Source organism: Magallana gigas, chromosome 10 (genome assembly GCF_963853765.1).
Source record: "Magallana gigas chromosome 10, xbMagGiga1.1, whole genome shotgun sequence".
Lineage (NCBI taxonomy): Eukaryota > Metazoa > Mollusca > Bivalvia > Ostreida > Ostreidae > Magallana > Magallana gigas.
The window spans coordinates 11,182,525-11,208,699 of record NC_088862.1 but is presented as its reverse complement, the minus strand read 5'-3'; the positions used below and the strand labels follow the sequence as shown (position 1 = coordinate 11,208,699).

At 31.5% G+C, this 26,175-nt stretch overlaps 2 protein-coding genes across 6 annotated transcripts in view; both read right to left on the bottom strand.

Moving 5' to 3' along the window:
* Positions 1 to 26,175, bottom strand: part of LOC117683709 (uncharacterized) — a 165,436-nt gene that overhangs the window by 127,746 nt on the left and 11,515 nt on the right. The gene's annotated exons all lie outside the window — the stretch shown is intronic.
* LOC117683702 (uncharacterized) lies at positions 334 to 26,175 on the bottom strand. 3 transcript variants are annotated; one of them, XM_066074097.1, is made up of 10 exons: positions 25,946 to 26,175; positions 23,192 to 23,458; positions 17,738 to 17,872; positions 6,827 to 7,087; positions 6,449 to 6,559; positions 4,527 to 4,775; positions 3,718 to 3,810; positions 2,900 to 3,078; positions 1,732 to 1,867; positions 334 to 1,113 (listed from the first exon to the last, which is right to left on the bottom strand). In XM_066074097.1, the coding sequence occupies exons 1-10, from the start codon at positions 26,028 to 26,030 to the stop codon at positions 1,037 to 1,039; spliced, it is 1,593 nt and encodes a 530-aa protein (XP_065930169.1). In that variant the 5' UTR covers positions 26,031 to 26,175; the 3' UTR covers positions 334 to 1,036. The 3 variants fall into 3 exon arrangements, 2 of the variants coding, with proteins under 2 accessions (XP_065930169.1, XP_065930170.1); XR_010710479.1 differs by having other exon boundaries at positions 1,100 to 1,113; positions 2,950 to 3,078; XM_066074098.1 differs by lacking the exon at positions 4,527 to 4,775.

Below are 26,175 nucleotides of genomic sequence, written 5' to 3'. Positions count from 1 at the left end.
GTCTTTTTTTAGTAGAAATAAAGACGAAGATTTTTAACATTACATTTATTAACACATGTACAATGTTTGCCCTGATATTTCAGATGTGCAAAAGTAGAGAAGAGTTTAGAACAATAGTCAAATGTTAACCATGCTTTTGTGCCCATGTAGGCAAGAGTTGTGACATTTATAATTTATGTTCTCCTTAGCCCCAAATTAAACCATATAAAAAAGAGATTTCAAGAACAAGCTAAAACTGTCAAATATTGACAAGCGACGGACAAAAAATCAATTGCTATCGGTTACCTAAGTTTTCAAAACAATAAAAAAAAGAAAAGAAAAGAAAAAAGAAAAAAAGGAAAGAAAAAACTTTTTATTTGCGTCAAACCAATTCTTTTACTTAGAAATTACAAATTTTTAACCGAAATAAAATACTAGCTCTAACGAATCTCCACAGTGCGATATTCAATACAATCATACCTAAAAATAGCAAATATATAATAATTTTCAAACTCGCTTAAATTCTACCTAATTTTCTCTCTTTTTACATTCTCTCTAAAATTCAAGCCTTAAAAGATTCCCTATGTACAGTTCATATAATTTGTAAGGTGTTATCCTTAAATAAGATAATTAACAAGCCATCTTCCTAAAATCTAAATTTCATTGTTAATGAGAGTTGGTGCACATATACTTGTATATGCATACTATTCTATAGACACTGCTATTCGCTATTGAAAACAGTTCCCCCTAGGCCTTAGGTGAGATAAGAATACAAATGGACATTTAAAACACTATGTACATCTTAACAATAATTGTTTTTACCAAAAATATCTAAAATAGGTACTGCCTTATATTTTCCTGTAAGATGACGTACATTGAAAAATATTGTTCTATATCATTGAAATTTTATGTTCGTTTGTTTCTTGTTTTGAAGCTTTGAGAATGGGCACATCCGGAACAGATTATACAACGTGTGGGTAATTTTGTGGACACGTAAAAGATTGTGATAGGAGTTGTGCATATAATTTTTTTTTTCATTTTCCAATAACAGTATCTGTTATAGGATAAAGGCGAAAACAATGGAACACAATAATACGAAAGATGTCTGCAGGGCCACTACTGAGTTGACGTATTCTGAAATATAAACAACAAAACAACAATTAGAAACTTTGAATTACAAACTAACACAATTGAAAGCAAAAATTATCACGCATAAGTAGTTTTTTTAATTCTTTTTTTTCATGTTTAGTGGACGAGTGAATTAACTATGAATAAAGAGTTGTATCAAAGATTTCAATAAGAAACCCATCTTAGTTTCAATTTCAGTTGAAATGAGAGAAAAATATTTTTCAACAACACGATAAATTTCACTTTTCCCGAATGCGAGACACTCTTCATTTTCGGTCTTTTTCATACGACGAAAACTATAAATTTGAAAACAAAAATAAGCTGACTTTCCTTTACTCCTCCTTTCCACAAGTTAGAAACACAGCATCTTATATTTTTTATTTCAAAGTTATCTCTTTTCTTCCTCATCTAGATCTACCTTTTCACAATTCTTAAACAGTTTAAACTTAAATAAAAGTGTTTTTTTCACAGTTCGATGGAAGAAAAAAATAAAGAATCTAGCCACATTTTATTCATTTTTTTAAAAACCAACTAAGGGCAAAAGTGTGTTTATCAAGCACTGCTGCATAAGGTCAAATACTGCCACAGTTTAGTTGCCATACTGAAACTTTGGCCTTGTCTCACCTTGTGGAATGTTAAGCTGGAACTCTCTTGTCTGGAACAGAGGGTCGTTGTAGATAACACTGAACGATGTCTTAAAATACTCCGCCGTCACCTGCAGAATCTCCAGTGTTGTTTCTATCTTGGAATTAGTAATTTCCTACTCAAATTAATTGAATTTTATTTAAGATAAACCATGCAATCTAAAACAAAACGTAAATAAAAGCAATACTGTAAACTTCAGTGTATAATAACACCGGTAATTACTCACAAGTAAACATGCTTATTTCCATATACTTACATTTTCCAATGTCTTTGCCTTGATAACACTACGTATCGATTTTGTACTATATAACCCATAATACAAATGACGCCAAATTGAAGCGCCAGCTGGGTTTGCTTATTTGTATTTATATATTTAATCGTATGATGGCTTAAAATTATATAAGTAATAAGGAATCATTCTTTGAATATTATGAGGTGACAATTTCGGTCGAGGCGATATCAAATCTATCGCCCTTCGGACTTTATTGGATTTGATCAAGCCCCGACCGATATGATTCCTTATTCCTTATATATTTTCTTTCAAAAAAACATTAATTTCATAGAGAAACTATTTACTAATATAATATTAATCAAAGATGTGGATATAAATAACAAGCCAAATCATTCATGTTTACAATAATCTCATATATCATCAGTGTTTCAAAAAAGAAGCAATTATATAAATGAATACATTTATATAAGTGAATTCATTATTTAATTTTCATTTTGTGTTTTCTAGAGTTATTTATCTTGTTTACCCAAAAGCAACATTAATATTAGTAAAGCTTCAGGAGTTATCAATCCTGTTTACTTGTGTTAGCCTTCAGAAGTCGAGCCTTCAGGTACATTGATATTGTTATAGCTATCGGAGCTATGAATTCTGTATATTTAACTTGCTCTAAAAGCTACATTTATCTTCTTATATCTTCATGAGTTTTCACCCTGTTCACTTTACCTACTCCTCAGGTACATTGATATTGCTAAAGCTACAGAAGTGACCTATCCTGTTTACTTTACTTACTCTTCAAGCTACTTTGATATTGTTATAGGTACAGGAGTTATCTTTTCTGTTTACTTGACTTACTGTACAAGCTACATTGATATTGTTATAGCTAGAGGAGTTATCTATCCTGTTTACTTGACTTACCCTGCAGGCTACATTGATATTGTAATAGCTGCCGAGACTATAATATTCACCAGTGTCTCCTCGCTTCCAGCTGATCTTGTTACAGGCAATACCCTCAACATTGTACACTTCACATACAATCTTGTGTCGCTTGTTGTTAACAATAGCAGAAGAATTGGTGCATTTGAACTTAAGATCCTCTATAAAGATAACAAAATCAATCAACCGGTTTTTTTTTTTTGCATATTTAGCTCAGTACATGTCTCTTATTGCATGCAAGACTTAGTTTTCTTATGGAAATATCAATTTTGTGTGAAATTGAATTTTGTGAAATATTTCCGTGGAAAGCAATGAGTTTCAATTATCAAAAAACACAAATAACCATTAATATTATTATTCCTACTCCAGAAATTCAACTAAATATCTGATAAAATGTGATGTAATCTTTGTATAATCACTGTAAGTTGGTCTTTTTTTTTTAATTTAAAAAAAAAAATTACAATAATAATTTTGCACTCCTTTTACTATTGCTCCTTTTTCTCTATTGTTTACATTACAGATGCATTCACAATTTTATAAATACAATCGCTCCCATAAAAAATTTCAAAGTTAAAATTATAAGCTACATTAAAATACATGTAAAATGTAAGATGACCCTCTTATTAAAAACTGCAAGTGTTTTGTTGGCGTATCAACCATAATGTATATGTAATTTGTTGACGTTCATCATGAAATATGATGGCAGACCAATTTTTATATCAGAACACTAGTAAAATTTAAAAAAATAGAGAATGATGAATAACTCGTACAACTCAATAATTAAACATAAGTTAGCTTACCTTGTCTGACAAGAACTTGATAGGTGCGTTGCATTTCTGAGTTGGGCAGACCATCAACTTCTGCACTACACATCACATTAACTTTGCTGTTGTCTGTACAAAAGCATTCAAATCTCTATCTAAAGTTACTATTTATTGCACACAATGCAATTATTCAAGGAAATATAAATTATATTGATTGAAAAATAAATAACAATCAGAGCACTGCTATATTAATAATATATATCGTAAATGTTATAGAAACAGTATTATATTGATTGTTAAAAGTAATATTTGATAGCATTATTCAGTATTACAGATTTATTTTAAAAATTATTAGTAAAAGGCATATACAAATGATATAAACGAAATCCTCTGTCAGTTATGGTGCATTTTTGTTTTATTTTACGCAAGTAATTAATATTGCAATTCTGCTGTTCTGTTGCAAATATGCAAGAATATAAAGTCGCAAGCTTTGTCTTTTATGTATGATTTACACAGGATAAACTTCTACCATTCAGTGAACTGAATGTTAACGGAATGGTCTGGAAAGGTGACTGAATGGCAATTTGGAGTTTTAAGCATGCAAAACTCTATCTAAGCAGCCGTAACTTTGATTGTAACAGTGCGTATTGCTGGTGCTAGAAACTGAACAAGTTAATTTAGTCTGACGTCAGAAATTATACCACAAGACAAATGATCCAACTAATCGCGCTGGCTAGTAAACATTTCTTCATACTCTGCCTTATTTAAACCCCCTCCCTTCCCAGAACCAACCAACATAAGCATCTAACCAATTTACAATCATGAAGATAAATGAAGATATTGACCTATAAAGTCTGTTTCCTCGGCAACAAACTCTGTGCCTATCTTGTCGTCAATCTCAAATGTCCTCCCATTCATAAGATCGCTGTCCATCAATATGCGGACGTTTGCGGTGGGTCTGCTGCCATTGACCTGGCAGGTAGGGGCGTATCTGCCAGGTAAGACCTGCACTGGGTGCAGAGCCTCAGTGTTTTCCTCGGTCAGAGAGAACTCAATGCTTTGGTCAATTTTGAATCTCATACTCTTGATAGGCTCTATATAAGTAAGAGTTTAACAATACAGTGAAATCACTCGTAATAAGCTATTTAATTATAACAGAAAATACAATATATCATTCATGGAACAAGTACTTTAGGATCGGGAAAGTTAAAAGTACAATATTTCTAATGAAAGTACCCTTTATACGCTTCAAAAAAGTCAAAGTAGAACATTACTAATGGAAGTACTCTTGAGAGGCTCTGTAAAGGTGATGGTACTACCAGTATTTTACTCATTGATCTACTCTTAACGGAATTTATAACAGCGATTGTACAATAATACAAATGAAAGTCAAACTTAAATATTATGTTCTTGATAGGCTCTGTGATGAAATTTTGGGAGGAGGGGGAGTTCACTGTACATATAAAATATAACTTGTAATCAGTATAGTTAGCATAGCCAGTTTCAGGGTAAAATTACTAAAGCCTATTGGTATCAGCAACAAAATAAATCAATTGATTTGACCATTAATAGAGTAGATCTTGCTTAAAAAGTTCTTTATCCCCCCCCCCCTTAAATTATATTGGGTCCGTTCCATTGTTTCAGTTTTTTTAGAATAAAAGTTTTAAACAACAATAATTTATGCATTCCGAAATAAACATTCAGCCCCATATTTTGGCCAAAAAGTTACAGAAAGAGTCATGATCTGATCAAATTATCGCATATAAGGATTCTTCTAATAAGTCTCTTCCTACCAATTGTTTTGGTGAAAGTTTAATTTTGTTCCCTTTATGTCTATGTAAAAATTCACCCCATCCCATTCCCTTTCGTGACCCTAATCTACGCCTGGGTATCATGATTTAAACAAACTAATCTACTCTTTCTAAGGATGTCTCCATACAAGTAGTAGCATTTCGGGCCCAATGTTTTTTTTTGTAAAAACTTTTTTTAGAAACTCTGAATGTGAGACATAATGTGAATGTAAAATCTCATCCTTCCCCTTGTGACGTCACTCTGCCCCAGGGCTCCTGATTTGATTAAAATGTGATCTTTGATTTACTTCAGCAACTCCGATGTCACTTCACTTTTTGTAAAAACATCAAATTTTTTGGAGCGAATCAAAAATCTTTTTAAGACAGGCTTGAATATACCCTGCTTCATAATTCTAGGTAACCAAAAGAAATTATTTTTTAGAAGATTTTTTAAAAGCTTCATTCTCAATAATTCCAAATGTGATTACCTTGAAAGAGGGAATTATTTAAATTTGAATCCCTTTTACCCATAGATGCTTTGTACCACGTGTGGATTAAATGTGCCCATTGGTTTTTGAGAAATTAAAACGAGTGGCAAATTAACAGACAGTCCGACAAACAGAAAAACTGACGAACGCCGGACAGCATGCGATCAAAAGTGAGCTAAATACAGATATCGAACATTATATTGCTTTACAACTTTCACAAATATATGCTAGTCAAATGCATTTCACTTCTCTTATCAATTACAATTTTACTTTCTTTGTTTAATATATTCAGTTGATCTGCACAGATGTTAAATCAACATTGGGAACTAGAAAAAGGAATTTAGAAAAATGATTTATGTCATGTAAATCTCTTGCTGTATGGAATTATTTGGACCTACGATGTGCAATGGCACATCCCAATAAACAAATATTTAATCCCCTTAGAATAAGTTGCAACCTTTTTATACGAGTATCATATCAGTTATCTACCTCTGACTTGTATAGGCACAGACTTCATGGCCACAAGATCACCCCTGAATTTCGTTTCATTCTTCTCATACACCACACAGGATATGTTGCCTTCATCTGTTTTCTGAACATCTACAAATATAAAATATGACAGCAACTGTTTATGCGTTGGGGCCTACTTAAGAAAAATGTCATTAGATTACCGTAGAATGTGTTCAAAAAGAAAATATACATGCATAAACTAAGAGTTATAATTTATCTCTGGATAAAATATAACACAGGTAATTGAAAGTACGTTAAAATGAACTCTCGTGTTTTACGATCCTTTTCAACCTGACAACTACATTTTATTAAAGCACTGGTCTGACACTGATACAAGACTGATCAATCAACACTTACTGGTTAATGTGATTGCCAAGCTGATGTTGTTTATCTGTGGCGACCGAACGTTGCAAAAATATTTCATGGTGAGTTCAGAAGACAGAAACACGCATAGATTGGTCAGTTGTTGAGAGTTGTGGAACCACATGACCTCCAGGTTGCGAACAATGTCGAAGGCTCCTAAATCAGGGATATTGCAGTACGCCACATAACTATCCCCAGGATTTACCCAAGTGGATGGAGACCATACCTTAACAGTGTACTCAGACCTAACTAGTCCTGAGTAAAAAATTGATTTAATATTAGACCCTTTGGATAGAAAATGTCTGTCAACGTCATTATGAGACTAACATTAATAAAGGAATCGACTTACGTAACAGTACAATTTGATTTTAAAACATTACAGAGGTCAAACAGCCTTTATATTTTCTTTTTTTATACAAACACAAACTGAGAGTAAAATTATAAGGAATGAAATTAATAGCAACTCAACTTTGCAGTTTATAAAAAGGTGAACTTTCTTAATAATGTTTAAGTCGTATAAATTGATTGACAATTAAATTAATTTTTTAGTCAAATGTATTAATATTTTTTTTTATCAAAATACGAAATAGGAAGAAAATTGTTGACTATGCGTAGCCATCAGATTTTTATATTTGCAGAAATTTGATCTTATATTCTATAAATTACAAAAATATTCTTACCTAAAACAATGCTTCAAAATATAATTGTCATTTATAATTTGGACATCATATTTTAAAACCGAAGGTGCATCAAAATAAAATAAAAATCGTATACCGATGAAAATCTATATACATAATAATGCTATGTTCAGGGGAATTTTTCTTAATTTTTTAATGAATCCATGTTACCAACCTCCATTCGAAATACTTTAAATATATGGTGCATTTTGATATTTTGAGATGACCCTTACTAAAACCCAGACGGTAGAATTTAGTCTTTTTTATATATAAGGTAGAAAATGATGATACTAACCACATATCATAATTTGAGAAAATCTGCTTCGACTTGCGGAAAATGATAATTTCCTATACATTCCTACGCGGGGTGTTAAGGAAGCATACGGAATCTAAGTTACATGTAATTCCGTGAAATATCAAATCTTAGTTATCATGTACATATTCAAGTATCTAAGCAACGAAACGTAGACCAAAAACAAATAAAAAATACGGAAGACATTTTTTTTCAGAATTTAGCTTGTATTACGTAGATTTACACATTAATGACGTCATGACTAAACGTTGAATGTCGTGTGAATTTGATCGGAAAGCATCGTAAACATATTCAAAGTATAACTAATCTAAGAACTCTAATAAAGTGTTGCAGTGTGATTTATTGAGAATTGAACAAAAGAATACTGGGAGAGATGTTAGTTTTATCAATCATTCGATAAAAGGTATGTGAATTTGCTTTTATTTCTCGGCTAGGCTTTCCCCTGCCGTTGTTTACGACATAAAAATCCGACTATAGAACAACACTACCCCGTATATATTGAACTTGAAATTTTATACGTATCGATATCGTTAGTTTGATCAATGCTTTAATTGAAAAGTGCTGTTAGAATCCCATGTTGTGTGTTGTTTTGATGGAACATACGATTTTTTACGAAAGTTGGGAAGGTTTCACAAGATCCGGATGAACAACTATTTCATTAAGAAGAACATAAATTCTAGCAGCGGTTTTGATTAAATGTAGATGGTTTGCCGTCACTTGGTATGTTATTTTTATTTTAGAAACCGAGGGGTAGTGTTGTTTTATCTCATTTTATGTTAAGAAATATACGGAAGCTATTTATAGTTGTAACGTGATAATGCACCAATGTGGCAGCAATGTACTACCTGATTTTATTGCACTGACATCTATTTTAAAGGATAATAATAATTTTTTATTCAAAATACTTATTTAATTTCACGATTTTGAATATAACAGTCAAAATAAGACGTAAAATTGTCCATATGCTTCCTTAACATCCCGGCGTATTGTAGATGTACCTGTTTTTTGAGATGGTCCCTAAAAAGAACCAGACGGTCGATTTACTCAAAAATTTGCAAAAAAAACTAGGGTTGGAGTAAATTACACATGGTTAAAAAAAAGTTTTGCTTTTGTAGTTTTTCCACCAAAAAAAACCCAAACAAATCGGCCTCCTTAACATTCAGTAATTAAAAAGGTAAACTAAGGACACTCTGACCTGACTCTGAGGAGATGAATATATTCAGTTTCTTACATCGAAAAACATGTATCAAACAATCTTCAAGTGTATTTCTAATTTGAACTTTGAACCACTTTCGGCCATTCACAAGGATCTTATTCCATTGACTGCGTAAAATGTTCCCATTTCCTTTAAAACAGTAAACTCCTCTCTATTTTTTACAACAAACTGTGATGTTGACTTTCTGATGAATACAAAGTTTATCACCCTTTTTTCAAAAATTTAAGAAACTTGAAATACAAAATTATTTTATGCATTTTAGGGGATAACAAATTAGCTTATATTAAGATTTCTGAAATTATAGGATGAAAGTCTATGAAAACGCTTTTGTTAGGTTATAAAGGAAATTTTAAAAAAATATGTATTCAATGATGAAGAGATATTATAACAAAACGTCACATTTGCATTTTATCTTATTTTTAACAGTCACTAGTAAAACCTTATCCAAAACGTTGCTTTACATGTATCAATAAAATGTGATAAAATGTTTTGAATAAAAATATTACAAAATGTCTTACCGTGCATAAACATGTAAATAAGAAATCCCATAGTTATATGCTGTTTTTCCATTGTCAATTTCGTAACACATCTACTGAATATTAAATTCCATGTATCACCACCATCGTTATTACTAAATGAAAGGAAGTTAAAATGTAAATACAATCTTTAATATCGGAAGTTCAACTGTATAACAAATGCTCACTTCATATAATAAAAAGTTATAGTAAAAAATATGTATCCTATAATTTACATGCACAAGTATAAACTTAGTATATCATTTTAAAGACCAAAAACCCTGCGTTCTGTTAGTTGTAAGATATTTGTACACAATCCCGTAAGTTTACAAATTTTAAAGGTGTCCAAGATAGCTCAAATTATATAAAAAGAAACGGAAATGATTAAGGAATTGTCTTGATATTTTAGGTTAAAGGTACTGTTATGGTTAAGGTACAATGCTTTTTGTGCAAGTAAAAGTGGACATGGTTATCAAATGTAATTTAAACATTCTGAAAGTTCTATGTTCGTGCGACACTAATGAAGACCCATATTAAGATTACTATTCTATAACAAACAGAACAGATATCAATAAAAAATAATTGCAGTTTTGATCTGTTAACCACTGAATTAAATAAAGACTAAATTGAAATTACAAATTGTGAAATATTAATTGCCAGATGTTATAATTTTTTAGTACATTTGATATATAGCGGACATGCGTATCACATTAATGTTCAAAACCTTCCATTAAAGATCTGAATTGATGCAACATTGAAGACTCGGCAAACATTAAACAAATATCTAAATTAGTAGTGTCTGTTTTTGGAAACCCTTCTTAATATTAAATTTGACCACTTCCGCAACAAACACTTTGTTCGTTTTCTAGGGTTATATAAATATGGTACAAAATGATTTGAACGTTGAATCTTGTCATACATATTACATGATATAAAAAGAAGATTGACGTTTGAGAAAATCCTAGACTTATTGAATTTATTATAGACCAAGAAAAAACCTTTGAAAAATGACAGTCACTAAGGGTGCACAGTGCACCTTAAATGGGGATCTATGAGATAACTTTTTGCAATGTATTTTCAATACTAGTAATTATTTTTTTAAAAAATCCAACTTAATTCGTTTGTTTGATGGTTTGTTCCCAATTTTATTACAATTTTGAAACCAGATTAGTCAATATATTTCATCTTGTTGTGCTGCTGGTCAAGGCAAAGATAAAGCTAAAACCAAAATATACGCCGTATTGTTGATAATTACAATGTAACAAAAAGCATAGCATAAAATATGATTCGAAAAAAACTTCATTTTGACCACCAATATTAGTTTAATAACATTCCTTTAAAGAATATACGTGATTTCTTACTGAATTATTTCGTAAGACCACATATCCTGCATTAGTCTACCCCGTAGTTAGAACCACCAATATTAGTTTAATAACATTCCTTTAAAGTATATACGTGATTTCTTACTGAATTATTTCGTAAGACCACATATCCTGCATTAGTCTACACCGTAGTTAGAACCACCATTTAGTTTAATAACATTCCTTTAAAGAATATACGTGATTTCTTACTGAATTATTTCGTAAGACCACATATCCTGCATTAGTCTACACCGTAGTTAGAACCACCATTTAGTTTAATAACATTCCTTTAAAGAATATACGTGATTTCTTACTGAATTATTTCGTAAGACCACATATCCTGCATTAGTGTTCACCGTAGTTAGAACATAAGTTTTTATTCTGATCGAACGTCGTCTTCGGGAATGGGATAGAGATATATTATCCATAAGCTGTTTTTACAAGCAAACACTTATAAACATATCATAGGTGCTTGAGGACAGGACCAACCCCCTTTCCCCAACTATACACCCACCCACCCCAAATATCTAAATCTACTGAACCTTTATTTATTTTTAAATTATCTTTTTCATTTCTTTGACATATTTATTATGTAATGTACACAATCATTACAAATTAACTTAAAACAACACATTCCCTAGGCCTCTATATATATTAAAACAATGTTGCTATCTTCGTCCACCAGCCGAGAGGTACTGTCAATGAATATTTGTTAAAATGTGCTATGAATCTACATCTACATTTTGTAATGTTGAGAAGAAAGGTTCCTTTTCATGTTGTTTAAGAATCTTCTGGCCAGAAAACTATTTCCTCTTTTTGAAATTTTCGTTTTATCGTAAAGATGAACTTTTTTAATGTTTTCTATAGACACTATGCAACACTCTTGTAAGGAAAAAAGGTACTGTATTTGTCAACAGAATCATTTGTGTGTATTACTAATTACTTTTTACATGGAAATGTCTGATTACGCTTATGATTTGGCCTTAATTTTAAATTTGAAAGAAATGTTAAAAATGTGGTATTATTAGTGAGTGTCTTCTGATGAAATAGTATTTCAGTATTTACTTTCTCTTTGTGCAACTTTATCATTGCTATTTATGTGTAAGGAATCTTTAGAATAGGATATTTTAAGATTATTCCATGAGGAAACGGTATTCCTATTGCGCAGCTTTATCATTATTTGAATTTCCTTCTTTTTCTTCTAAACGTATAACATGTGTAAAGTGTTTGTTCGAATGATGACTATCGAAGACCAGACTGTTGTTGTATCATGGCTTCGTCATGTTGTTACTGAGCATGAGACATTTTCTCTCAAATCCTTCACCTAATCGCTACTGTGCTTATCAATGCATTCCACTCTTCTCCCAACTACATCCTTATTGAGTTCATCCCCGAACAAATATAGGAGCGGCTAGACTTCAAGGAAATTGAAATAAAACAACACGTCAATTTGACGGACCCCCTTTTCCTTTTGTCAAGATAAAGCAATTATTTTGTGAGTGCTGCACCTACCCTCTTCCTCACCTTTTACCTTCTAACTTAGTAAAAACAAAAATAAAGCCTATACTGTTTGAACGTGCTGTAACTGTTTTCTTCAGGAAATAAGAATAAGATGACCAAAGGCCTTTTCTTAGGAGAGTTTTGTTAATTTTGTCCATCCTTCTTTTTGTCAAGGAAAAAGGCGGGCATAATACATAAAATACAAAATACACCACATTTCCTGTACATGAAGTCAATAAGCATTCAGAAAACTCATAAAGTTCCTACTGTAATTGCATATTAGTCTGAATTATCTTTGCTTTAAATTTCAAAACAGAGCTTAATCCTGAGAGTATAAATTGCAATCAGCCATTTTACATATTAAAGTTAAATCAACTGTTTCAAAACTTGGAGTCCCACATACATGTTTAAAATTATTATAAATTGTTGTTTGACTTTTAAACTGGAAAATCAGAATTGCTGATATATGCAAAAAGGTTTTTTTTTCTGTTATGAATTGCCATCCTCCACCCCTCAATTTATTAACAATCTCCATCGCGTTGAATTTAACAAATGTTAAAACAGATTTTGTTTAATATTATTCAATTTTGCAAAAGTCTACAAAAGACAGATGTGGCTAATTTTCATCCAACTTCTTAAGAGGTGTGTTAAGTGAAACATACAGCTCTTGAAGTAGTACTTAGTTTTAAAAAAAAACAACTTATGGACTTTGCATTGTATACTTTATAAACGTTTCACGTTTTAAGAATAAGAGCTCAAAAGTGCTACGACCGACCAAGCTTTTGTAGGGAAATCTGCATGCAATGACCAGCTCTTGATACAGCACTTCTTCCAAGGAAATAGCAACTTGTAGACTTTACGCAGTGTATTTTATAAACCTTTACCTTTCCTTGACTAAGAAGAGGTTTTTTAAAGAGAGATCATCATTGACAAGCCCTTACTTCCTTAGTGAAATCTTGAAAGATGCAGGCATTTTTTCTGATGTTACTCTGTCTATATCGGTATGTTGTCTTAATTTTATACTTCTCCTATATGTATGAAGGTACAGTTGTACATGTATTCACGAGACAGGGGGGATGTGTGGTCTAATTTGTTTGTGGGAATATAAATAACAGGGTTCCAATAGGGGTCATTGTAATAAAACTCGCCCACTGTTAATGAGTACCCTTTACACAGAAAGAGTGGATCAAAATGTTCTTGTGTCTCAAAAATGAGCTCAGGTTGATGCATTGCAAAGAAACTGTTTGTAGCAAAATGTGCAGTTAATGACTAGCTCTTGATATAACACTCAGTGGTCCATCGACAAAGCAACTTATGGACTTTACTCTGTAAACTTTATTTACTTTTCCCTGTTCATGACTAATTAAGAAGTATCGTTTATAAGAGAGATTATCACTGCCAAACCGTTACTTCCGTTACGGTGGTGAAATCTTAGGCGCGGGCAATTCTTCTGATGTTACTTTGTGTCTGTATCAGAATGTTGTCTTTATTATGCACTCCTACTTATATGCATAAAGGTTCATGTATTCACGAGACAGAGGGAATAATGTGGCCTCTTTATTTGGTGGGAGTGAAGGATGAAGCAAATAACAAGGCTACACATACATGTAATAGGGGAATAAAAATAGTCTACAGTTAATGATTATTTTACGCACGTGAATAGTGGGTTTGAGTGTCCTTGTGTCTCAATAATAAGCTGATAACGATGGTTTGCAAAGGAGCTGTCTGTGTAATAACATCCCTTTTTGTTAAGATCTAGTAAAATTAATCGATTTTGGAAATTCAATATGGATTCCTTTATTGATGCTTCTAAGAACATGTGGGGTTTTTTTTTATCAAGTTTAACAGATTTAATCCTAAGATAAACACGGTGAAAGGTTGTATTTTAGACTGTCATTTTCAATTAAACATGCAGGAAACTGGCTACATGTGTACAAATCTCGGAGATATTTCTTTCTTGTCAAAAAAAAATAGAATACCTAGAGTCTTCCTCTTGACACGGCACATAGAATACTCTTTACTTCTTTTTCCAAATGATATTAAATTGAACATATGTATTGGGGGTATTTTTTGTAGGATTTCAAATAAGATGTCAAAAATGATATATTTTCTATATAATTCTCCTATAGACTATACACTAATTTAGTTATGAAGTACATGAAAAAATATTTCATATTCAATTATGGCGTCATTAAGTATATATCATCAAAAAGACTCCCTGAAAACATTTTCTTGATATTTACCTCAATAACGAATGTAAATACTCCACTGTGTGCTATTGTAAATAATGCATTGATGTGTATACATGCATTGCTGGATAAAATGAGTGTAGCAGCTTTCATATTTCAAGCCATTTTGCAGGTCAAGTGGTTCCACAACGGTCAACCATTGAATATATTTTTTCTGTAATTGTCATCTGAACTATCCAAGAGATTTTCCTATAAAGTTCTGTCCCCATAGATAAACAATATTATCATTGACCTCTCAGAGACTGATGAGTTTTGGGCTAGCAGGACTTTTTGTAAGCTATACAGATTTACTCGTTGAATATGGTTGTTTGATGAGTTTTTAAAAAAAAACTACCATGTTCAGTGAAAGTTTCTTTTTTTCAATGGCCTGTTATTATATAATTTCTTCCATAAAAAATGTTCTAGTGATCTCTTTGTCTACAGATCTGCAGGGTTATGGTCACAATTTTGGTCGAATTCAAATTTACTAAATCTATTATTAGCAATGCTTAAGGAATGTATTTCTAATAATCAAGTGAAATTTGAGAGTCAGTCGTAAAGTTATGAGCTAGATACGAGGCTAAAAGCTCTTTGTCATGTAAACAAGGCTTGTGCCCTGTTTTTGTTTACATAGGTGGATTATTCCAGGAAAAATGTTTTTCAAGCTGATTTGTCGATATTCTTATTCATTTTAAGCACAAATAAACATTTTTAACGTTTAACACATTCATTTTAGGTCTAAAACTGGAATTTTGACCTCAATATTCAACATGTAAGTTACAAATGATTTGTTTCTATGGCAAAGAATGGTAAGATCTGTAACTCGCTTTAAATGAAAAAATGACAATAACAAACAGTCAACCATCTCAAAAATCCATAAAACGAAATACAGATTCAAAGCAGAGCAACACGGACCTCTAAAGAGATAGAGGTAGGATCAGGTGCCATGGAGGAGTGAGCATCCTCTGCTCACCGGTCAAACCCGCCGTGTGCTCTTTGTCGTAATCGGGAAAAAAACGGAAAGTCCGTAGACAATTGGGTGAATAATGCGACCCATTGGAAGATTGTATTTTCTGACAAGGTCGATGTATCGATTATAGAACTTACGAAAAGATGACTTCAAACGAGACTGTTGTTAGTCTTGTTTTATCATCTTGTTTGTCAGTAGCTTGCCTCGCCTTAGAAACTGTTCATACAAAGAGCATGCCCTTGTGTATCGAATTAACTGAGAGACAAAAACACCATATGCAGGTGATGAAGGTATATTGCTACATAAGTAAGGAAAGTTAACTATAGAAAAATTGGAGTCAAATGATACTCAGTTTTTGGTTGCCCATTGAAAATGCCTTACTGAAGCATTGTAAACATTAAAATCGGAGAAACAAAATGAGCAAACTCCTGTACATGCCCTTTTAAGGTTATGAAGTTGATTCAAGTCAAAATTTGAAGTAACTGATTTTTGAATCAGATCGCATATAGGGTTAAGCTTTTTTTGCATATTTCTGCGTAACGGATGTCTAGTTTGTAGATTGTTATTAAATTCGAGGAAAACGTACTTACGTTCTTTTGTTTATAATGAAATACAAGAGCTGCGATATTAAAAATATAAAGGTTATAATCAATTTATGCAATGTGCAATTAAAATGGTGTGGATGGTATTGGTAGTTTTCTTCTTCTTTAAGGTATTCTTCATTTGTCCTTATATGATTGATCCTTTTGGGTGAAAATGGAGTTTGAGCATTGGTTCTTTAGTATTGACACTATGATTTATTTTGAAGATGTTAATAAAGCAGATGGTGTGTGAGAAGATATATAAAGGAAAATGGGTCAGTGATGATCTCGTGGCTATGATGTCTGTGGCTACATACAGAGTAAGGAAGTTCTAAAAACAGTAAAGTTTTACAAAATCTTTTTGTAAAGTTAATGGTATGATTTTCAGGAGACAGTGGCATATACTCTAAAAGTACTGTAACCAAAGGGAGGATGACTTTTAAATATATGAATTAGGACAAATCTGCTGTAAATACTGTAAAGTAATATTTATTTCTGACCTCTTCAGGATTTAATTGCATTATTACTTTGGTTGTTTACAGTAACAAGCCCATTAAAGCCCATTAAGACTAGTTCCACAAGTAATGCCATAAATGGTCAACATTCCATAGACTATATCAAGATCATGATGATCTAATTTAATTCAAGCAGAGATCATGCTTACACCGAGGACAACAAAGAGATCCTCCATCGGACAAAGAATCTATGAGGTGATGGACAACATTTAAAGTTACACTTAACCACAAATGTTGCTATTTTCGAGGACGCATAATGAATGTATGAGCATGTCTTCATTGAATTTTGCTAATTATAAACCGTTTCTTGGCATAGAGTAAATTTCAGGAGAGACTCAACACAACAATCATGTTCTGATCTCATCAAAAATGAAAAAATAAAAAGCCCATTTTTTTCCAGATCTTCCAAGAGCAGTTTTTATTATTAAAAGATGAGTTTAGAAAACGTATTGAACATTGTTGCAAAAACATTATATTACATGCTTTCAAATTGAATATGCAAGTTTATTCCTTTATCTCAAACTTGACTGGGCAAAAAATACCAAAAAAGCTTTGCTTTCAAGATATAAAGTTTGATAATAAGTGATGCGGACGTACAATACATAATTTGCCCAATCACTGTATTTATAACAAAATAGCAGCGACAATGATAGAATATATTAATGCAAGAAATGTCTGCAGCGCTGCTACCGAGTTGCTGTATTCTGAAAAATAAGTAACAACTATATATATATATATAAATATATATATATATATATATATATATATATATATATATATATATATATATATATATATATATATATATATATATATATATATATATATATATATTTAGATAGATAGATAGATAGATAGATAGATAGATAGATAGATAGATAGATTTAATAGTAAAAGCGATACCTAACAAACACATGTACAGTGTAAATGCATAAAATCCTAGGACATTATGTAGTTAAAGCAAAAAGACTTGTAGGTTTAAGAATTAGTCTACATTAAAATAAACTTTTACTGTTTCCTGTTATCTACCTTTTTTCTTGTTATCTGTGATTTGTATAGGCACAGACTTCACACCAACCAATTCATCCCTGACCCACTTGTCATTCTCCATGATCTTCTCATACACCTCACAGGTCAGGTTCCCTACATCCGACTTCTGAACATCTTCAAATATTGAAATAAATATATATGCAACTAACATACATTAAGCCAATCATGATAAAAACAATATTATATTGCTGGTCTATTACCAGTTTAATCCGGTAATACTATTACTTATTTATGAGATTGATCAACCCGATATATTTCTGTAGATAGTTAGTAACCAACCTAAAAAGTGTTTTGTTTTCCCGAGGACTATCAAGTGGCACATTTATTCACGAAAAGCGATGATCTATGCAAACCAATGTACAAGGTGCCTAAGGTCTCTTTCAGTTTAACTCATATAAAATCTTTAAATTATCAATCTCACCTTCCAAATACTCTTTGAAATTCTTCGCTTCATCCATGTTAACTTACAATATTTTATTGCTATTCAATTTTGAACGTTTCTCCCTTCCCTCTGCAGAGCAAATCTCAACGCTGCCATTTTGTTCTGCTTTAGACATAACAATGTGACGTCAATTCAAAAGGCAACTACTCTAATTTAAAAATAATTTCAAAGAGCAACTACTCCAGTTATTTTCAGAACTAAAGTACACGGTCTCTGTGTTAATTAATCTGAAATGTCGAGAAGAGTAGGTGGCGCGGCGGCCAATAATAATTGTAATATTATCATATTAGGGCCCTAATATTAAGTCTCACCGAACCTACATAGAGATATATGAGGCAGTCACATGTTTAAACCAATGAAAGTGTAACATTTCAGTCCAAGGGGAAAACAATATTACTTATTAAGTTTTTTACTGACTGACTACAGATATATATCGGGTTGATCAATGTCATAGATGTCAAGGAGAAGCCGGGAAGTCTATGAGATTGATCAACCTAAAATATCTCCGTAGTCAGTCAGTAACAAACCTTATCAAAGTGCTGAGGTACTGACGTGAGTTGAGTTTATCGATACTCATTTATTTTAAAATGAATGATATGTTATTTTGCTTTGCAAGTAGTTTGTAATCTGTGTCTGAATTACGCACATTTTTAGAATATGAATTCTCGGTCTTTTCCGACAAAAATTTCGAGAAAACCACGTATGAATCATGTTAGGTAATATTTAAAGATCGAATTGATTCCATCAAACTATGTATCCGTAATCGAAAAACTATAGAATTTCAAAAAATGTATTGATCCATGCAATACTGAACTTTAGTCTCGTTCAACCAGATGCTCGGCTGTCTCCGTTTATTTCCGACAAGACATACTCTTTGTCACGTGATAGATTGATGACGCGACCTCTGTCTGCTTGTCGTGGATTTACGGAGAGAGACGATGTTTGAAAGAGACTATATTAAACTCTGGCGTAGGAATACATACGAATGCAAAAATAACTAAATTGTTCGTACTATTTAAAATCTGACCATTTTCAAGGTATTTACAAATAAGTTTCCATAAAAAACAATCCTTCAGGATACATTGCATCAAATTTATCGATTATTTTCAAGAACTAAGTCTTGGTAAATCCATTTCATACTCTGTTTTTAAGAAAAACAATCAAAATGAAAGAGAAAAGGAATTCGAAAAAGAGATTACATGTCTTGAGCAGAACTTAACGGAAAACTCCTTAGATTTATTCTCGAATAAAATGAGCTTCTCAACATAAGAAAAAATAGATTAAAAGGTCAATGTATCAGGTCAAAGTATAAATGGATTGACGAGGGAGAAAAGCCATCCAAATATTGCATTAACCTAGGGGCTATGAACTACATAAGTAAACAAATACCAAATATTGAAAAAGATGATGGGTCGGTTATTTTTGATCAAATGAAAATATTAAAAGAAACTAAATCGTTTTATGAACACTTGTATAAGAAAAGAGAAACTATAAATGAAGAAAGTTTCCATGAAAAGTTTAAAAAAATAATGTGTCCTAAATAAAGTCAAATACCCTTGAAGGTCCTTTAACTGATACAGAAATTCTGAATTTCCTTAAGAAAATGAAAAATGACAAAAATCCTGGCGCTGATGGTTTTTTTCAAGTGAGTTCTTTAAATTCTTCTGGAGAGACTTAGGAACATTTATCACAAGAGCAATAAACCACTCTTCTCAAATAGGAAACTTTTCAGAAATAAATAAACTAGGTGTTATTACATGCGTTCCCAAATCTGGAAAACCTAAACAATTTCTGAAAAATTGGCGCCCCATTACTTTACTGAATGTTATTTACAAGCTAGCCTCAAGAAGCTTAGCTGAACGCATGAAAACTGTTCTAGATAAATTGATAAATAATGATCAGACTGGATTTTTGAAGGGAAGATTTACTGGGGAAAATTTAAGACTTATATATGACCTTATGTATTATACAGAACAATACAATATACCCGGCCTCTTAATGTTAATTGATTTCGAAAAGGCTTTTGACACCATCTCATGGAGTTTTATCTCAAAAACACTAGACATTTTTAATTTTGGACCCTCCTTCAAAAATTGGATAAAACATTCTATAACGGAACTAAGGCATGTGTGATTCAAATTGGTATAATTTCAGAATACTTTTATCCAGAAAGGGGCTGTAGACAAGGTGACTTAATATCTCCATATCTCTTTCTTCTCTGTGCTGAGATTTTAGGAATATTAATAAGAAATGAAAAAGACATCAAAGGTGTAATTATTGATGAAGAAGAATACAAAATATCTCAATATGCAGACGACACATCATTTATAATGGATGGTACACCACAATCATATGATGGCATTCTTAGGGTTTTATACTTTTTCGCACAAGGATCAGGCTTAGAAATGAATTTTAAAAAAAAAAATGGTTTGGATTGGTAGCAAAAAATTTTCAAAGGATGTATTCCATCATTCACTTAGTTGGAATAATTTAAATGTTGAGCTTCTAGGTATCAAATTTTCAGTTACATTAGATGAAATGGAAAAATTAAATTATTTACCAAAATTGTCTGAAATTAGAAAATTGATAAACCAATGGAGGTTAAAAAAATTTAACTCAAATTGGTCGAATTACGATAATCAAGACACTAATTATACCAAAGCTAAATCATTTAATACTAGCATTACCCAACCCAAAAACTGAATACCTAAATACTATTGAACATATTATTTTTCATTTCCTATGGGGCTGTAAAGTTCATAAAGTAAAGAAAAGTACAATCATACAAGATTATAATCATGGGGGTCTCAAAATGGATTATGGAAATTTTATCACAGCACTCAAAGCTACTTGGATGAGAAGACTAATTAAAACTGACACAAAATGGGTAAAGCTTTTAGAATCAATTTTGAAAATTAGTATCTCTGAAATATGGAGAAACGGTCCAGATTATTCGTACCTTCTATGTAAAAATTTAGAAAATTCTTTTTTGGAAAGAAGTGCTCCTCAGCTGGTTAAAAAAAATTGAACAAACTCCACTAAGTTAACCAAAATTATATATGATAATATATGGCACAATCTCAAAACCACCATAGACAATAAATCAATATTTATCAAAAGTTATGTTAATAACAAATTCATTTTTGTTAGTGATCTGCTTAATATAGATGGAACAATTATAAACTTTGATGAATTGAAACACATTAATCCAAAGACAAATTTCATAGAGTATGCAAGTTTAAGAACTGCAGTTACAACCAGACTGCATACACAAGATACACAGTTACCAAATTTACAGAACTCATAACAGTATGGACCAATTATCCCTAATCATATTCTATTGTTTATTATTACTTGTAAAGGATGTAAACCCATGTACAACATACTATTAGACAAAAAAAGAGAAATATGTACATCTATATCAAAATCGAGAGAAAAGGGTTACAACTATTCACAAACTTCTTGGAATAAATTTTTGAACTCCCTTTTAAGTGTACACAGGAATCAAAACTACATTGGCTGCAATATCAAATACTTCATAGGATTGTCCCTACAAATAAATATCTTTTTAATATAAAAAAGAGCAGAGTCTGCTGTTTGCACTTTTGTAAAACAGATGAAGAAAGTATTAGCCATTTATTTTATGAATGTAATATAGTAAAAGAATTGTGGTGTGATGTTGAACAGTGCATTTTTACACAGTTTGAAATATCGATTGCATCTGATATTCAATCAGGAAAATATAAAAATAAAGAAAGTTATAAATTGTTTAACCTGATAGCCCTTATTGTAAAGCATATTTATTCATGTAAATATAAAAGTAATCCGATACCAAATATACATGCCTTGAAAAAGGTCATAACAGAAAGAATCTCAACTGAAAAATATTTCCTGTTGAAAATTTGTAAATATAAGGAATACGAAAGACACTGGCAGAATATCTGTGAAAAATTGTAGTTATATACGTAAGTTTAATTTTTCTGGTTTTTTTTTTTGTTTTTGTTTTTGGGTTTTTTTTTTTTTTTGGTTTTTTGGATCTCTGTGAACCCTCATATCATTTTAATTGTTCTCGGTATAGCATAGTCTATACATGTATTGTAATCCACCTGCATGATCTCTCTCTCTCTCTCTCTCTCTCTCTCTCTCTCTCTCTCTCTCTCTCTCTCTCTCTCAATCAGCTTCACTTCATATGAAATATATACAAAATTGTACTATTAAGTAGAAATAATCTAAAGACTATGTAATATGTTTCTACAAATGTTCCAATCACCTATTATATCATATATGTACATATGTTGTGAAATGAAAAACCCAATAAAAAAAGTCTTGTCAGTAGTGATGATTTGTGCTAAGGTCCAAACACTGTTTCAGTTTCGATTTGCCAGAGTAACTGCATAGGAGAGTTGATTAAAATTAACTCCCAAAAAGTGTTTGTTTTCCTGACGACTACAAACTGACAGATTTATTCACAAAAAGCGATGATCTACGCAAACCCATGAACAAGTTGCCAAATAACTTATCCAAACTCTTTATAATTGTCAGAATTTAAAGGGCAACTATTCCAAATACTTTAGGAACTAACGGCATGCAGTTTCTGTATTAAATAAAATGAAATGTCAAATTGAGTAGGCGAAGCGTTGGACAATGGTGGCCATATTGGCAAATACTGATTCTCACCGAACAAACATAGAGATATATGAGGCAGTCAAGTGCTATGTTTAAACCAATGAAATTGTGAAATTTCAGTCCGAGGGAAAAAGTGTTTACGCATATTGGAGAAACGTAAAAAAAGCCTTCATTTTTTTTCAAATTTAGATAAATGAGTTCAAATATTGCAATACTTCATATAAACTGGATAAATAGTATGATACATTTAATCGAAACTAAGGTCAAATTAACACCAATGTACTTGTCTCCTTTAAATTGGAATGCTACCTCTTTTTCAAAGCATTAATTTAACCTCGTTACAAGAGTTTTAAATCAACAATTACTTTTTACTGTGAGTAACAAACTGATATTGTTCGACTTTGGTGCCAACAATTGGCAGCTATACTTCTGGTCGATTTCAGGTGACCGTGACCGAAATTCACACAGACTGGTGAGTTGTTGACCGTTGTGGAACCACTCGACCCTGAGTTTGTTGATATATTCAAAAGCATCTAGACCGGGGACATTGCAGTTCGCCGTGTAATTATCACCAGGATTTACCCATGTGGACTGAGACGCTACGTTCACAGTGAACTCAGACCGTACCAGTCCTGAAAAAAAAATTAATTTCATGTAACTCGGTGGTTATATAAATTGGATATAGAAATTTATTAATTCTTAGATAGTCTTGATACATGTACATGTATATAATGCAGAAGTAAGGCTGCAAAAGTGCTTTGTAGATGTCCACAAATTAAACGTCGTCAACGGATGTCAAAAATGTGCAACGTGACTGTTTTCGTTCCTTTGCTGCATGTTATCAATGAAATATCAATTAATATACAAATTTAGTTTATTTTATAATTTGCTACATGTGAGGAATCAGTAGCCTTTCAAACACGTATGTTTTACCCGCTGAAATACGACCTAATTAAATAAATAGAGCAATGTAATTTTCTGAACTTGCAGAACTTGTCGCCATTTTATGCACATCGGCTTAATACCAGTGATATAATGTTCACAATGCTAGAAAACGGCCAAATTTTCAATGATATAATTTAACCATTTTTTAACTCTTATATTTTTTAATACCTTTCCTAAGATTTAAAAATGACAAAAGCAACGCAAAAATGCACACATCGGCACTGAAATGAGACTTTGTATTTTTTTGTAGCAGATGAGTCTTTAATGAAAAATGTACGTAAAAAAGGAGTTGATTTCATGATAATATGGTAAAGAAAAAATGTTACATAAGAAGAGTATAGAAATACTTCAAACAAAATTAATTCTGATTGTGGCGTACATGGTATGCTTAAGAAATAGTTTGTATCGTTAAATGATGTTGTCAACGTCACAATAATATTAACATAAAAAAAAAATCAATCTTCGAATGCAACATATAACTTTTGAGCATTTTAGAGATAAAAGGGTCTTAATGATATTCCTACAGGAAAAAAAATAAAACTGAATTAGATAAATTTAACAGTTATCAAACTTTGCACTTCATCCAGAAATAAACAGTATTTTAAGATATTTCTCCGAATGTGAAATTTGTAAGTCACGTGGTTAAATCATGTGAAGTTCGAAGGGCTTCTCGGAGGATTCTGAGTGACTAATGAATTCAATCAAGTTTATGTTTTAATAGATACTAGACTACAACATGCGCACTCACATGTTTATTGAGTAATATGCATAGTATGAGAACAAGGGGCCCATGGGTCACATCGCGCACCTAATCAATATCATATGCTCCACTATCTCTTTTAAAATTCTTTTTAAAATAAGCTCTTTTAGAACACTGTAATACTTGCAAAAATTTGTGCAAATTCTCCTCTTTATATACTTTAAAGCAATGCATTAAACGCGTACTATCAAACTCTAGTTTTTAAGATCAAATTCATAAACTGCCAATCTTATCATCGGCCTAAGCGTATCAAGTATAACAATTTTGGAAGATAAATAATAACAAAACGAAGGTTAACTTGACCTACTTTTGAATTAACTGATAACGAGACTGAAGAATACACCAACTACCAAAGTTTGGATAATACTTAAGTTATTGATTTGACTTTTAATGATCATTAACAGTAAACAAAGATTGTGGCATTCGCTTAAAGATATGAAGATATTTAGCAGCCACCAAAATAATATCATAAGTGTAGCATTATGTTTCCTAAAAAATTTATCTATATATTTATAGATGAACTTTAAACAAACCTACGGCATATCATTTGCATGATGAGGGGTCACTCTTTGTACAAGTTGGAACCTACACTATAAGAGGATGCTTGCATAGTAATCTCAAAAACATTTTCCATATATTTTTTTGTGGAAATTTGATTCCGTTTTGGGGCCCGATTATTGATCCAAGGTCAGGGTTTTAAAAATCAACTCATCCAAAACATTTTCATATGTATGTGTCTACCGACTCTACAAAAATAATTTTGAAAAATGCGGTGTGTATGGATAGGTTTCATGTTATGAATTTATATTTCACTCTGTTTTTTAATGAAAAAAATGTGCATGTTATGAATCTAAACCCACCCACATTCCACTCGCGAATTAAAATCTTTTGCTTGCATTTTTAAACAACGCAGCTGCGCTATGCTAGCAATAATATTCATACTCTTCATATTTGAAAAATAAAACTTTTCACTCTTAATACATTGATGAGGAGTAAGATCTTTTGTTAAGCTTGTACACTTCTTTAAAACAGTAAAAATGGATCCGTTCTTTTTACTACAACCTATTTAGTGGATGTTTAGGTTCTTGCAATTATGAAGTTGTTTACACTTTCAAAGATTCAAAAAGCTCGGAAGAAAAAATAATATTTTTGATGATCTAAATTAGGCTTATTTTGAGATTGCTGAAACTGTAGATTGAATTATTATTAAAAATGTTTGCTATCAAAGTACAATAAAATTTGTTTTATTGATATAGATACATCTATAACAAAGCATTACATTTGATATTTTTCACGGAAGACTGTACTTCTTTTTATAAAATCACAGTTAAAGCCTTGTCCAAACAACAACGGTTTACATAAATCACTATATAACAGTATAATTTTTAAATAGAAATTTTACATAATGACTTACCTTGCATAAACATGAAATAAAGAAGAGCCGTGATAATTCGCTGTTCTCCTGTTGTCCATCTGGAAACATATCTACTGAGTTCCATATTCTATGTAATGCCACGACAACGATTGCCTTGAAATTTAAGATATTACATGTAATACAATCCTTTTAACCGGACAAAAACATAAACATGTAACAAATATATTTTGTAATTTTGAAGTACATGTATCACTTTAAAAAACAAAAAC

Excerpts from the sequence above, each read along its gene's own strand:
- LOC117683702 (XM_066074097.1), bottom strand. The coding sequence starts at position 26,030 with ATGGAACTCAGTAGATATGTTTCCAGATGGACAACAGGAGAACAGCGA. Across the intron at positions 3,079-3,717 it reads TCAAGTTCTTGTCAGACAAG|AGGATCTTAAGTTCAAATGC; the intron begins GTAAGCTAACTT and ends TTATCTTTATAG. Across the intron at positions 1,868-2,899 it reads ATATCAATGTAGCCTGCAGG|GAAATTACTAATTCCAAGAT; the intron begins GTAAGTCAAGTA and ends TAATTTGAGTAG.